At 43.2% G+C, this 15,592-nt stretch overlaps 1 protein-coding gene across 2 annotated transcripts in view; it reads left to right on the top strand.

Moving 5' to 3' along the window:
- The window catches only part of chchd3a (coiled-coil-helix-coiled-coil-helix domain containing 3a), a 65,285-nt gene extending 54,722 nt beyond the window's left edge, over positions 1-10,563 (top strand). For both annotated transcript variants that reach the window (XM_023429184.2, XM_087180095.1), the window contains 2 exons: positions 5,648-5,783; positions 9,832-10,563. In XM_023429184.2, the coding sequence (XP_023284952.1) occupies positions 5,648-5,783; positions 9,832-9,855 (160 nt within the window). In that variant the 3' untranslated portion in view covers positions 9,856-10,563. The remainder of the gene's footprint in view (positions 1-5,647; positions 5,784-9,831) is intronic.
- Positions 10,564-15,592: the final 5,029 nt, after the last annotated feature.

Raw genomic sequence — 15,592 nt, 5'->3', positions numbered from 1 at the left:
GTGTTCGTACCTCTTATACAGAATGGCGAGGCGGAACAAAGGTGTTATAGTAAGGTGCTGAAAGAAGAATATATAAGTGATACCCAGTGCTAGAGTAGAGAAACACACATTCAGCTGTTCATTGATGACCAGTTAGCATTTCAACACTACACTGCAAGAAATACATGTATGTCGATCTTATTTATTTTATGCTTACACTTTGTCCGCTGCTGTTCCAGGTCTCGTATGCTAAGAGGAGTAGGCAGTGCACTTATTGCAGTTTGAATGAAAACTTTTCCAACAGTCCTCTGCAGTCATTTTGTGCAATGAATCAATAGTTATTTTTGCAGGGGACAGTTTAATGCTATCCAGTAGTTCTTGGAGTGGCCCCTGCGTCCAGTGTCTCTGGGTTTGTTTGTATGCTTGCACGTCATCACTGTGTTTGCTTTTCTTTGTCTTTACAACTTTTGAAGTTGTAATGTAGCTCAAATTATGACAGATGAACGCACATGTTTCCAGATGTGTCGCACACTTTGTCCAACTATCCAAGCATGTTGTATCCATAAGAGAGATCTATGAATGTCATTTTAGTGCACAGCTCTGCGTTGTTACAGCAGATGGTAGTCATGGCCAATCTAAGTTGGTTTGAAAAATGGACTGACGCCGTTCCTCGCACCCTCTATCGGCGTAACACGTGCATACTGTATGAAAATCCCAACATCAATCTCAATACGTCCCCCTGCGTGCAGTCAATATGTTCTTTTAAGAATGAAGCCGTGGCCATAAACCCATCAGAATATGTCCCCTCCATGGAAATGTGCTGACTTGTGCAGCAGGAGGCTTGAAAGAGGGGATTGTATTAAATGATATAGGGACACCTTGAGGAGGGAGATGGACAGTGAGAGGAAGTGAGCAGGTAATCTGTTCTGCTTTATTACATGTTAAATGGGACACATTCACCCTCTCATATCATTCCTGCCCCTCCCCTCAACCTCGTTTTCTGTTCTCTCCTAAAGGAAAACTTTACAAAGGAAGTGAGAAGAGAGCTTTAAAGAGTTTCCTCTGCTTCTCCGACAACTCTTTTCTCCAATATTCTTTCTCCAAAGACACCCCACACTTTCTTTTCTGTCCTCTTGTCTCACAAACACACACTGGCCGTCTCTTTCGCTCTTTCTCTAAAAAAGCCCCCCCCCCTCTGCTGTTCTTTACCTCTCTCTGCTCTGTGCTTTATGATTTATGGCGCAGAGCTGAGAAACTGTAATGTCGGTATCTAAACCAACCTCCTCCCTTTCATTCCGCCCTCAATCAGTGAATCAAGGCAGTGGGGACTGTGTGTGTGTGTGTGTGTGTGTGTGTGTGTGTGTGTGTGTGTGTGTGTGTGTGTGTGTGTGTGTGTCTTAGGTGGGATAAGGTGATGTTATAGAGACCTTTACCGCTACTGATAGCACAAGGCGAGACCCCTATATGACTGTCTAGATTTACTGTCTCTGTGGTACAGGGGTGCAGCACACTCACATGCACATGCAGACACACACACACACACACACACACACACACACTGCGAATAATAACCCACTGTATCTGGCTAGATGTCTCTGTTTCAGATTCCCCCTCTCCACATGGTGTTTTATTAAATATCCCATGAACCACTGGGGATTGAGGGAGGGAATAAAGGAGAGAGGAATAAATGGCAGATATAGATAGTGAGACAGAGAGAAGGGGGAAGTGGGACATTTATTGACCGTGTCTGGTTCTATAACCTGTAAAATAAGCTTTTGATTTGTGTGTGTAGACATTTATATCTCAGCATTATAATTTTTTGTCTTTGCGAGAGCCTGTAAAGTATGCATGGGTAACTGACGAGCGTGTGTGTGTGTGTCTGTGTTTGGCTGTCTGTGTTGAGTAATGTGTGTGTGATGGCTGTGTGGGTAAAGAGCAGCAGTGTCACCAAGAGATCCTAGATGGGGTCACAAGATGAATCTAAGGGGTCAGGAGATAAGAAAAAAACAAAATTTGTTTTGGTTTTGTGGTAATTCTTTCTCAGTTTTTCATCCTGTAGCATCTAACAATCATTCAGATGAAGTAGTCTGACTTCATTTGAAGTGCGCACAACTCACGGACATGCACATGATGAGGGGTCGTAAATAGACATTGTGCCTCATAAAAAGGATGTCTGGCGCAAATGTTTGGAAACCACTGGCTAAAACAAAGAGGACTGTATCTTCTTCCACCAGAGCCTGTTCACCAAAACCCTAACCCTAATTCTACAGTAGAACCAAACCAGGGCTGGCCTTCACCCTTTTTTCATTTCCTGTACATCATTTAAACACAGTTTATAAAAAAAAATTTAAAAAAAGTTTAGTTTTGGGAATGTGACACTGTGTCCTTGTTTATGAATGCCTTTCTACTCAGGTTACATGGGAACTGGATGATTCATTGTTGTTTTCAACTATATCTATAATTATACCCAATGAATCCCACAGTAGAAAGACCTACCGTCTATTCATTTAAGTCTACATTGAAGTATTTAATATGAATTCAAAATTCAACATGAACAACCTCGTGTTTGTCTTGTTTCGTGGGCTACTTGATGTAGGTATGTAGTGGTGATAAATGGAGATTACCCGAGACCAATAAATGACTTGGAAAAACAAAAGGCTTCTCTTTTAAGATAGTATTACTAAGCTTTGAAATGAGCACATACTTTGTATTTCATGACTTTTTATGGTTGAGTGAGACAATGTTGGCAGGTTTCATTCATGCAGGGTAAAAAAAGGGTAATCTTCTTAATGGCCTTTTCATGATGTGACATGTCTGTCGTTTTGCATCAGCTCACCCTGCTGCATAGCACTATAGCAGTCTTATTGTAGTAAATGACATGAGGGCACCTAATGTAAAACTGAGGGGGAGGGAGGGAGGGGAAGAGGGGAGGTGGAAGTCTTTCCCTTACCAGCTCCATGTGGTTGGCATCATGAACTTAATGTTAATCTTAATGATAGATGATAGAGGATGCAGCGCGCCGCCGCAGAGTGTGTGTGACAGTGTTATTGTCTCCATGATTAACTCAGCCGCTGTCTCAGCCCCTTCCTCACAGGGAGCACCAGAGAGCCAGCAAAAATGGAAATAACACCGTCTAGTTCCTCATCAAGAAATGCTATTCATTTCTCTACACCCCCCCCCCCCCCCTGTGTTCTCCCCTCTCTATCTCTCTGTCTCTCTCTCTCTCTTTCTCTCTCTCAGAGGCCATTACTGGTGATAAACACTGTGGTGTGTATCAGCAGGATGCACCTGGCATTAACGCAAATGCTTAAGAAAGTAATTAGTGGGTGTATGTGGCTCCCCTCGTCCCTGTAGATGCCCATAGGCGGTGTAATAAATGAGCGCCAGGATCCATAGGAATAGGATGGCAGCGTTTCTGCTCGCACCGCTGTCATCGTTCAATACCCCGACGCAGAGCAATGGCCTTGTTATGCCTCTTAGCAAATGACTGAATCTCTCCCCGATGGATCCCCAAACACAGAACCTTCTCCACACCCAACATCATAACGTCCCAGTCTGCGCTCGAGAGTTGTAAATGCCAGGAATTTTTTCAGGGTATGGACCTACCCTGGAATCAACCAGCGATTAAAAGAATAGCCCAACAATTTGGGAAATGTACCAATTAATTTTCCTGCAGAGTGAGACAATCAATACCACCGTCATGTCTATTCAGTAAATATTAAAGTTACAGCCAGCAGCTGCTCAGCTTAGCATAAAGCAAGGAAGTGGATAAGACATTTTCCCAAAATGTCAACCTATTCCTTCAAGTGTCCAAATTGACTATTTTTATTCTCTCAACTGTTCCTCACTAGCTTCACAGGGAATATTTTTTGCCCTTCTTGGCAACTGAGCACAGCGTTGGGCACTGAATGATGGAGTGTATTGATTATTCTTACTACGATTGTGAGTACCTCTCTTGTTGCCACAAATTGTCACTGACCTGCACTCACAAGGACTATAGATTTTTCCTGGCCTACCTAACAAATATGACCATGTGCAGATACACATATGTACATATCTTCACTGTGCCATCTTCCTGCTGCATTGCACCCTGGGTAATGACCCATGCGACCAATCCCCTGCTTTTGTATCCAGTGGGGGGTAATTTCTCACCCCGTGGGGCAAATCAAACATCTGATTGTGACTACAGGGGCTCAGCTTCGCCCCCAATATTCCTCTGAGATCTTAAGAGTTGCTGACGGGTAAAATCTCTTTCTCTTTCACACCCATGCAAGGCGTGTTTAGTGAGGCAGATGGAGTGTCCTGAGCACTGGTGTGAACAAAACGATGACACCTCCATTAGCATAATAGCCCATGCGTGTGCATGTGTTTATTATGGATTTTTATGGGGTGTGTGCAGAGACAGACAAAAGCAGTTAACATTGGGCACTAGTGGTACGTTGTACTGCTTAGATTGGCTGAAGGATCCAACTCTTGCATCTCATGGAAGTCCCATTTAAATGCACTGAAGTTTAGCATAGCATCCATCATTAGAAGTACTAGCATCTGGATCATACCAGCTAGCACTAAAGCTGTAGCAGAACCTCAAGGACAGACTCGAGTGTGCTAAGCTAGTGAAGTGTAGACTATAACCAGACAATTTGCATTCACAGTCCATAACAGCAACCTCCATTCAGATGCTAAAAGATAAAATTTGACATTTAAACCAGTCCAAGGTGAAAGCTACCCAGTTTGTAAATGGTTGACACTTTCAGCGAGCCATTCTGAATCAATGGATGGATTCCTTAGTACCTAGTAGAGTGATCAATACTCTCTCCCATAAGGCCTTTTTAAAGGGTTTTTGGTGGTAAGACATGAGAACAAGGGACTAATTTACCAGGAAGGTATACTTAGCTTGCCCATAATTTTAACTCCATCATCATTATCATCATCACAATAAGTAAGCTTTATCGCTTTTCCAGATTAAACCAGCGCTCTCTCCTTGTTCTGCTCTGCGTCGCACATCGATTCGCAGAGCTAGCTTCTCTTCTGTGCAGTCCCACAGCGCTGATGGATCTCCCTTTTCAGGGGCTGAAGCCATTGTTATTAGCTCCTTATTGTCCGTTTTTAGAAAACCCTCTGGCCTCTCTGTCGATAAGTTGTAATGCACACATCGACATGGTCATCACAGCAGGCTCTGGAGGTTGGACTGACCTTTGACATTCATCCCGGCAGATACAGTAATGCCGATTCTTGCTTCAGGTGTTTTGCACTGGAATGACAGTAATGATAGAAAAGATGTACACACACTGTAGACTGCAGTGTAGCTCAGTGTGCTCGAGGAATGCGTGAGGTCTCTTGAGAGAAAATGACCAGCGATATGCTCATTTTCCACACCAACAATATGTCTTTATTCCTCTACTCTTGCTCTCAGTCTCTATATCTCATACTCATTTTGTCAGACCGTCTGCATCGGCCATCTTTATGCTCTTAGCGTCCACCTTTCTGCCTTTGGATTCTCTTTTCTCTCTCACTCCTTTTTCTTTTTTTTTCTTTTTACACTTTTACCCCTTTTCCTTAACTCTCATCTCTCACACTTTTTCTCCTGCTCCTTCTTCTTCTCCTCCTCTTTGACACCATATTATTCCCCCTTTTCACACTATTTCTCTCCCCCTCCTCACCCCCGCAGGCGGTATGAGATGTATCCAGTGTGTGCAGACCTGCAGGGCCAGATCCTCGCGTGCTACCAAGAGAACGTTGGAAAAACCCTCCACTGCTCCAACATAGCAGCCCTTTACCTACAGTGTGTCAACAACACCAAACACGTGCGTATTTACCGAACTAAGCTATTTATCTTTTATCATTTTGTCGTATCTCATCATTTGATACACTACACGAGCATCTTTTGCATATGAATGTTACGGGTATGTGTACTGCATACTTGTTAAGTGAAATGAATGAGCGTACAGCTGTACTCTTCACATGTGAGGAAATTGCATAAAACTTTGAATACTTAAAAACCCTCCAAAATAACCCATGTTTTCCCCTCTGAAGAATGACAAGTACATGCATGCACCCTCATGGACCAATGATATGTAAGTTGTAGCGCTTCTTAATCCCATGGTGTAGCTTTTAGTTGAATTGATGTTTGCATTACAAACTAGCCCCGTGTGTGTGTGTGTGTGTGTGTGTGTGTGTGTGTGTGTGTGTGTGTGTGTGTGTGTGTGTGTGTGTGTTAGCTCCAGCAAACATCATTGGGCAAAAAGATGTGTATGGCAGCTACAGTAGAACAGTCATTCCCTTTTATAAATGTCTGAATGAAACGCACTACACACACACACACATACACACAGGCATCCATTTCCATGCACCAGCTCTTTGCTTTTAGACAGGAGAATATAATTTCCACAGGGCTACTGGCGCCCGAGTAAAGCCCTCTCTAAATAGCCAGTTTAAACCTTCCAGTATATTTCCATAATACCTGCTGACACAGGCGTTCCTCCGACTGTCTCTGTGTGTGTTTTAATGTAATAAGACCAAGGGAGTAGCCGCCGCTAGTTGGATACCATTGTCCTTCCTGTGCTCTCTCCTTTCATTGTCAAGTACAAATGTTTTTCTACCCTCTGTCTCCCACGGTCACACACTGTATGGTAATAGTAATGTCACTCAGGTTGATATTAACTTGATTCCCCCCTCTCTCACTTTGCAATATGTAACATCCATTGCCCCCAAAAAGGCTCAATTTACATTCATAGAGCTTTTCTATTAGATTTTTTTTTACAATTACATTGTTTTCCCGGAAATGAGTAAAACTGAGCATTGTGTCTCTCGCTCACTCTCGTGGGTATTAGTATTAGATCTAAAAGTCAGATGCAGGCAGATTTTTAAGCTATACATCATGTAAATTACACAATGTTTTATTCATCGCATGGATGTGTGTGTGTGTGTGTGTGTGTGTGTGTGTGTGTGTGTGTGTGTGTGTGTGTGTGTGTGTGCGCGCACGCGTGCATTTAAGAGAGCTACCTGTAGCCTCGTCAAGATTCAGCAAGGGTACGTTCACAGTCCGGATGCTGTTATGATCTTGTAAATTGTTTTGGAAGCAAGCCTGAGACGATATGGTAATCCACTTGTGTTTATCACCCTGCGGCAATCACAGCGCACTCCTGTTCATCTGCGCTTATCTGCCTAAGACTTGCTTTTAAAGTCATTAGGTGCAAAAGAAACAGTTCTGTGATAAGGCTTTAAAGGAATAATATACAGAATTACACAGCTGACAAAACGGGGGAAGGGTTGAAATGTGATTGATATTGCGTGTTGCAGGTTAACGATTAGGATGTTTACACAGTTTTATCAGAGCCGAGCAGGAAGCTGCATTGAGGACGTACAATGTGTCAAAGGACATGACTTTGACCTCTGGAGGTCAGAAGATCCAAACGTGTCCCCTAACAGCCGTTTTTCATCTTTTTACCCCGTATATCAAAGACACTCGATATCATAGCTCAAGTAGCAAAATCTCTTTCTCCTTCTTCGTCCTTTCCCTTCAAATCTTAAATTCGACTAGAAGCTGCAGCACCGTGGACACAGATAGGGATGTCCAAGGTGCCAGCTCACTGAGGATAAAAACCAAATCCCCCCCCCCAAATCTCACTTTTACAATATTGACCCTTGAACTGGAGACAGCTGAGACAAAGGCGTTGTCAGCTGCCCAGCCATTGTCACTGATAATTAGCGTTCATATTGCCACAGTCAGTGATAACATTTAGACCCACTTTCGCTCTCCTTTGGCTGTCCTTCACTCCCTCCATCCGCCATCCCTTCATCCCTAGTCACAGCATTTAACAGGTCCAGATAGCGAACAGCGAGGAAGCGGCAGTCGAAGGACAGATTAAGTCTCTCTCTTTCTCTCTCCCTCTCCCTCTATGAATAAGAGTTTATCATGGAGGCCGATCTCTCCATCCACTGCTTGCCTCCTCATTCCATATTCTCACTGCATGACCGCCTCTTGCTCCCTATCTTTTCCTTCTCCACTTCATTTTTTAGTCTGACCCTTCTTTCTCACTTCTACTCTCAAAGGGCTGGGCTGGAGCCCTGTTTGTGGTTTCTAAGGGTGTTATGTTTGCAAGGATTGAAATGAAAAAGGAGCTGGCTCACATAGCTGCTCCTACATCATCTTTAATATACAGTGGCAAGAAAAATAAGTCAACCCTTTGGAATTACCTCCATTTGTGTATAAATTTGTCCAAAACAGACAAACGCAATCGATTTTATTAATAACACAAATCATTGTCTTGTTCTTGTCCATATTAAAAACATCACTCAAACATTCACAGTCTCTCGGCTAACGGCATTAACAAAAGCTAACTGGAGTCCAATCAGTGGCTGGTGATGTGGGTGAGAGCTACTCGTCTTTTACTGCGATGAAAAATTGCATAAAGCTGAGAGTCATCTCAAAGAGTTTAGATATTCATCAGTCCAGTCAGACAGACTGTCTATAAATGGAGATGATTTAGTTCTGTGGCCGCTCTCCCTAGAAGTGGGCGTCCAGCTATGATGACTCCAAAGGCACAACGCAGAAAGATCAGGGAGGTAAAAATGAAGCCCGGAGTAGCAGCTAAAGGCTTAAAGGAATCATTAGAGCTACAGTTAACACCTCAGTCTGCCTCATGCAAACCATGCAACCGTGTGTGGATGATATGTCCATTCAACCATGCACCATTATAAAAACGGCTGGTAAGCAAGACACAGATAGACTAGGAGACGCACTTCCCAACTAGGTTAGCGAGACAGGCTAGAGAGAGATGAACATTAACTTAACGTTACTGTTGTTTGCAACGTCGAAGTAGGAGAGGTGCGAAAAGGTTTTTTCTCTTATTGTTACCAGAAGGAGAGTTCTCCCATCAAAGTTTGATGGGCACTTCTTAACTTGGGTATAGGACCGGCTGAAAGACATGCCAGCATCAATGTGGTGCAAACAATTTAGAACCGGTTCTCAGCTGGAACCAGTTCTCCATTCCCATCTCTGCAGACAGTTTTACGCCAAGCAGTTGATGGACCTCAAGGATGCACACAATGCATTTTGATGAAGTTTGTTAGTTTACAAGAATCCTGAGCTCCTGTACCTCTCATATTTTTCCCCCATTGGAATTCATCTTAGTGATGCTGCCATGTTCCCAGATCTCAGCAGTTACCTTGGTGCTGTAGATAAAGTTATCACAACCACTAGAAATAAATAAGACCCAGGTTGTAATAAACTGGAATCATCCTTTAAGTGTTTTCTTCACAGTCTGCTTTTTTGTCTCAACGTGCACTTTACACCGTGGTAGACATGCTGGGAGCAACTGTTTTTATTGATAACCATTTTATGGTCAGATCGATCGTGCGGAAAATAAACTCCCGATTTCTTTGGAGAAATGAAATGTTACTGACATGGACTGCATCCGATTCCCAGCACCATTATTAAGTTGGTCAGTGTTTTTCTCTTTACTTTCTCTCTCGCTTATTCCCTTCCTTATGTCCCCGTTTCATCTGCTTTTTTTTTTTTCCCCTTCACTCATCTTCTCTTAGGCAGTTTTCATCCAGAGGCATCAGCTGCAATAGGCCGGTTCAAATGGTTATTGACAGGGAGTGCTGGGGATTTGTGGTTGCACTTAACAGCTAACATGGAATCCACTGCCCTCTGGTCCTTTCTCAACTCCTCCAACTCACTGCATCCTCTTCCATTTTATTGTACTCTCAGGCCTCCCTCTCTCTGTCTCATCTCCCCTTTGACGTAATGTCTTTCTCTTCTGTTTGTTCCCTTTTTTGTTTTTTTGATTTGATTTTGTTTGCTTCTCTGTTTATCTAATGCACTTCCCTCTCTGTTTTTGTCCGTAGAACAAGTTGAGGACTGGGGGTTAAGGAGGACGCAGGAAGAAAGAGAGAGCAATGAAGAGTTTATTGTGCGGGATTACTGATTATCGACCGACTGACAGACAGACCAAACCGGAGTGGAAGAATAGAAGAATGAATCAGCACCGACACAAACACACACACACACACCTCCTCAAAACCCTGTGACCGAACCTGACTAGAGGCACCGAACACAGCACCTTGAGAAATAGACACCCTCTCCCTCGATTCTTATCTCCTTCCCCTCCTCTCTTACCCTTCGTCTATCTCTCCTGTGAGAATTGCCGAGAGGCGGTGATGCTGTCCGCCATTTTGGAGACACGACACAGCGGTGAACCACGGGACCCAGCAGGCCTGAGCGCGGCTCGCTAAAAGGACAAAGATGAACCGGAACCACCTCAAAGAAGACCAGCCACCTGTGTCACAAGCCACTCGGACCTACCCACGCTCACTCCAACACCCTTAGGAAAATAAAAACTATTAATTTACTAATTAAAGTCAGTCCTATATTGTTGTCATTAATTCATTGTTTTCAGGCTCCTAGTGCACTATCCTCTACACAGATACACGTGTATGCATCTGTTTCTTCTTTGCATCTGTTTGTGTGCAATCGTGTTATGTTAATAATGTAACGATCCGCATGTTGAGTATTCATCCAGACCAACACTTGTGACAATGTCTGATCAGAGGAAATAAAAAGACGAAACGATGCAGGAACTGTTGTTGAACTTTTCTCCATAAATATTCAGCGGGCTCTGTCTCTCGAGCGTGAGTGTGTGAGTGTGTTTGTGTGTGTGTGTTTTATGCTAATTACAGTAAGCGTTGTACATCTTTGATGGATACGCAGCCCTCGTGTTGTCACGGCGACATTTTTTCAAACGGAGTGAATGAGCCCAAGAGAGAGGGACTGAAGCGTGGGGGAAATATTCGTCCCAGATGTTCTGGTTCATCGTCTATCTTTCTCTCCGTTTCTCGATCTGTCCGTCTGCCTGTCTGTCTTTCTTTATGAAAGAATCTGTTGTGTGAATCCTCGCCTATTCAGTGAAAGGAGCGGGGGATCTCTACCTCTTCCTTATCCGCTCATTGTCCCTCTTTCCTTTCACTTATCTACTTCTTTCTGCTTTTCTCTGCCTCTCTTCTTTCTTTCTCGAGTGTGTTTCTTCTCTGCTCAGTCTCCCAGGCTAATGTTGCCTTGGAGGAGACGGCTTCTCCACGCTGTCTGCACTCTGCCAGACTCCCTGGGCTGGGTATAACAGGATAGACAGACACTGTATGTATATGTGTGTTTGGTTTGACAGTGCGTATGTGTGGGTGGGGTAGTAATGCAGCCATCCACGCACTTTTTATAGATGCAGTAACTGTGTGTGTGCGTGCGTGCGTGCGCATGCGTGGACATTTGACGCCCCCACCTCTGAGTCCCAGGGACACCATCTGGGTTTGATGTGGAGGCAGGTGATCGCAGACCAGACATTATCTTAATTCCGCATCAGAAGAAGAAAGTGTGTGTATGTGTGTGAGCTGGACAGAGCAGGAAAGTGAGTGTGTGTGTCTCTGTAAGTGTGTGTGTGCGTGCAAGCATGTGATTCATTGTGACTAATCCCCCTCTGTCCGTCAGTCAGCTGTCCTTTTGCTTTTTGACTTTTGGAGTCTCGGAGGGGTTAGGGGTTGACTTCTATTGTACACAGGGGGTGTGTGTGTGTGTGTGTGTCTGTTTGTGTGTTGGAGGGGTTTTCTAAAGGGTGGGGATAATGGGTATTGGAGTTCATGGCAGGTGTTTCTCCACAGAGCAGACTAAGCCCCATTTTTTACATCTCTCTTCCCACTTGTTTTTCCCTCTGTGCCTGACACAAGCACAGACTCCTCAGTCTGACCCAGTGCCTCTCAGCCCAGATAAGTGATTTAACGGTGTATTCTGTCTGTAATGAGATTATATCGCCTCTAATATAATTAAAAACATGATTATAGAATCATGAGATCTAAACATAGGGCTAACCTTGTCCTTTCAAAGGCCTCTGCCATGACCTTAAGATCCTTTTTTAGTTGTAAACTCTATAAAAATACTAAAGTCACAAAGGAGGAGCAATTTGAGAACAGTTTGCTTCTTAAGTTTGATTTATTGCCTGAGAAACAGTCTATTAGAGAAGGACATTATGCAGAGTCAGGATAATTCAAAATTTATGTAGTGCTATATTAGCTGTAATTTTATACACACCTTCTGAAGCCACCGTTAAAACCTCATTTATCAGGTCGTAGAAGTAATGAGATTTGGATGTAAAGAAACATTTTTTGGGGGAATCTCTAATGGAATAAATGTTAGATAATAACAGAGTGAGGTGGGCAGACAAGAAATAGCTTTTTCCATTTCAGTGCGACTCCAGCAAGTGCGGATGAGATTGTCCTTGAGCACTGAGCAGCTCCTAAATACTGAGGTGAAGATGCCTGGTGGCATCAGGCAGCGTTCAAATTGTGAGTTCTTGAGGGGTCCCCCCGGCTGCTGGCTGCGGGGCTGGAGCGACGGAGGCGGTCGAGATTGAAGGGGACAAAAATTGAAATACAGTAAAAGGTATTTCAGTTAAAGGTGAATCAAATTTGGCTTTTATTGAGGTTTATTTTTTCTTTTTTCATGGAATGAATAGGTGCAAGGTGCAGGTTATACACAGTCATAAACATGCAAAACACAATGTTTTCCATGTTACTCAGTATTTAAGAATAAATTCTTTCCAATCAAAATATGAAACAAATAATAACTGATCATATTTTCATTTAGAATAAGGAAATGTTTTCCATGTCATCCCAGTTTTTGGACAACCTACATTTGTGTGGTGGTTTGCCAAACAGACACATTAGCATAACACAACTCACATAACATAGAACACAGAACAAACTTGGCTGCTGCAGCACAAAACAACAATCCATAATATCTTATGGATTTAAATATAGTAACATACCAGAGTATGATAGAGTTTTGCCTTCCCAATCCCTAGAGAAAATCAGTGATGATGAAACCACTTCCCCTTAACGGAAGGAGGAGTGTGGTTAAAATCCGTCCGGATAATCTCATTACCAGGACGGTATCGGTGTCAATCTTACTGTCGACCATGAACTGGAATGGGCTGGAAACATCGTTAATGTCTCTTACCTGTGACTCATTCACCACAGCAATGTTAGTTTTGTTTCAATAGTGCATAGGTTCTCGTGACTTTAAACAAATGCATGAACACTCAAAAAAAAAAAAAAAAGAAACAAGGTAGTAGCACAGCGAAGCGGATGCCAAAAGTGCTGTGGTCGTACAGCTGCTGTAGTGTCTCAGTGAATTCCCATGTGCACCGAGAAGGAAACATATGAGTGAAAGAAAGATTTGATGACCTTTCATCCCAACTCAAAGCTTCAAATCCCCACACATACACCTTTACCTTATATACTGACTAGCCTTGCAGTTTTGATATATTCTGGCATGAGTTTTAAAATATAGATGCACCAACTTGTCAATTAGGACTTCCCACTCCATTTTAAAGCCTCTGGAAATAAGTACTAGTCAGTGTTCTCTGATGCTTATAATTATTTCATGCTATTCATTGTTCATTGTTCATAACTACCTCACATTGTATCCTTAATGTACTCTGAGACATTTCACTCTGCACTTCTTTCTGTACGGTATGCCACTTTGACTGTTATTTATATCAGTCTTTAAGTGCTCTGTGCCATCTGTCTCTGTATGAACAGAGGAATTTTGTCAGCACCAGTTTCCTGTGTTGGACTGTATAAAGCGATTAGGATAAAGCTACAATTTCATTTCGATGCTTTTATGATATTCTGTCCTATATTGCCTCTGTTGTTCAAACTTCCTCGGGAAAAAATGCCAGAATGCACTCAACTCTGCAATACAAAAGACAACGTCCTCCACCAGGATGACTAATCACATTTGGTTTAATGACCTTCTCTGAAGAAAAAAAAGCTTTTCCCTTTAAAGTTTTCCCCACACTCTGGCTCTTATCCGTCTGTGCGTCTCTTTGTGCCTTTCAGTGTCTCTCGGCACATTCTATCCCTGTTCTTGTGTTTGCATTTACTTCTTTTTGTTCTTTTGTTCTGTCTCACTCTCCCTCTGCTCTTTCTCCTTACTTTTCTCCACTTCTTTCTTTCGCTCACTCTGTCTAACTCATCCAGGATACTAAAAAATACGACAGCAGCCTGAGGGGCGGATCTGCCGGCAGTGATTGGCTCTCCTTGCTTGCCAATGAGGTGTGAATTCGTCTGCCACGCTGCTGTTACTCTTCTCTGAGGGCCACCCTCGCCTTCATGCACGTCCATACACACACACACAGTTTCATACAATATGCTTCACACATATACAAGCGCTTGGCAAATTCATTTATCCACACAAATTAAAAACACAACAGGAGACACTGCAAAAATGTGGTTATGGTTATGTCTTGACGATGACACCTTGTCCTGTCCGGACTTGAGAGTGATCATACACACACACACACACAAAGAAATGGTATTGGTTGCCAGCGATGCCAGTGGGGCCTGCAGATGAGAGAAGACCGTCATACACTCCATTCTAGTAATGGGCAGGCAGATGGCAGGCTGCTCTGTAGCCTCTGCTTAGGCTGATGGCTCTATTTATCAGGCTGCTACGCCCTTCCTGCAGCCCTGCATCGGGCTACAATTTATAGAGTTCTCTCTCCCCTCACACTTCCCTCTGCTATTCTCTCCTACTCTTATTTATTTGTTCTTTTTTTTTTTTTTTTTTTTAAAAGTATATGTTTTTGGGCTTTTGTGCCTTTATTGGACAGGATAGTGGAGAGAGACAGGAAATGAGGAGGCAGAGAGGGGGAATGACATGTAGTAAAGGCCGTCCGATGTGGGACTCAAACCGGGACCAACTGCAGCGAGGACTGTAGCCTCTACACATGGGGCGCCTGCTTAGACCACACGACGCCCCTATTTGTTCTTTTTTGTTCTAGTCTGCACCTCTTCTCCTATTCTCTCTGAGTCTGTGCTGGTGTCTGTCAGCTTGGCGCGATCAACAGCCGTTTCATTCCAGCGAGAACTTCTGCTGCTGGGGGAGTGAGTTATTGGCTCAGTGTTAGAAAGTGCTGCTACCTTCCCTTTTTTTTTTTCACCCTCCTTTTTTTTTTTCTGGCAGACCGAACTTTTGGTCATGCAAAGACTTTTTGGTGGCAGAGAAAGTCTCATTGGACTGAATGAAACTTTAATGGTTTTTGAGCTAGAGCCAGTTTACTGCAGCGCAATCTAACTTGGAATTAAAAACAAGGAATTCAACATTTGGGGAAGTATGCTTAATTGCTTTTTTCACTGAGAGTCAGATGAGCACCACTTTCATCTGTTCACTGAACACAAATCGGCAGCCAGCAGCTGGTTAGCTTAGCTAGCTTAGCATAAAGTCTGGAAACAGGTGTCTTTCGCTGAAGGTAAGAAAAGCAGCACTGCTGATCTATTACTTGGCCACAGGAGCAGCAACTTCTTTAAGCTCCCATACTGTAGAAAGTCTTTTTTGATTATGAAGCAGGTGTATGTGTTATATAAATGCTGAGAAAGTAAGAAATTGTGCCTTGAAACGAGCCATCAGGACTTCTGGACTTGTGATCTCACAACCCGGACCCACCTTTTTCTTTTTTCTTTAACACCAAATTGTCATTCTGACACTTAACTAGTAAGCTATGAGACACAAAGCCGTTATACATTTAATATTGTGCAGCCTTCCCAAGGATATTGATATGAG

This window comes from Seriola lalandi, unplaced genomic scaffold (assembly GCF_002814215.2).
Source record: "Seriola lalandi dorsalis isolate HSWRI2012SDOR001 ecotype SW California unplaced genomic scaffold, Sedor1 jcf7180002054889, whole genome shotgun sequence".
NCBI lineage: Eukaryota > Metazoa > Chordata > Actinopteri > Carangiformes > Carangidae > Seriola > Seriola lalandi.
Note: the sequence above shows the minus strand (reverse complement) of the source record. Positions and strands in the feature narration are given on the sequence as shown.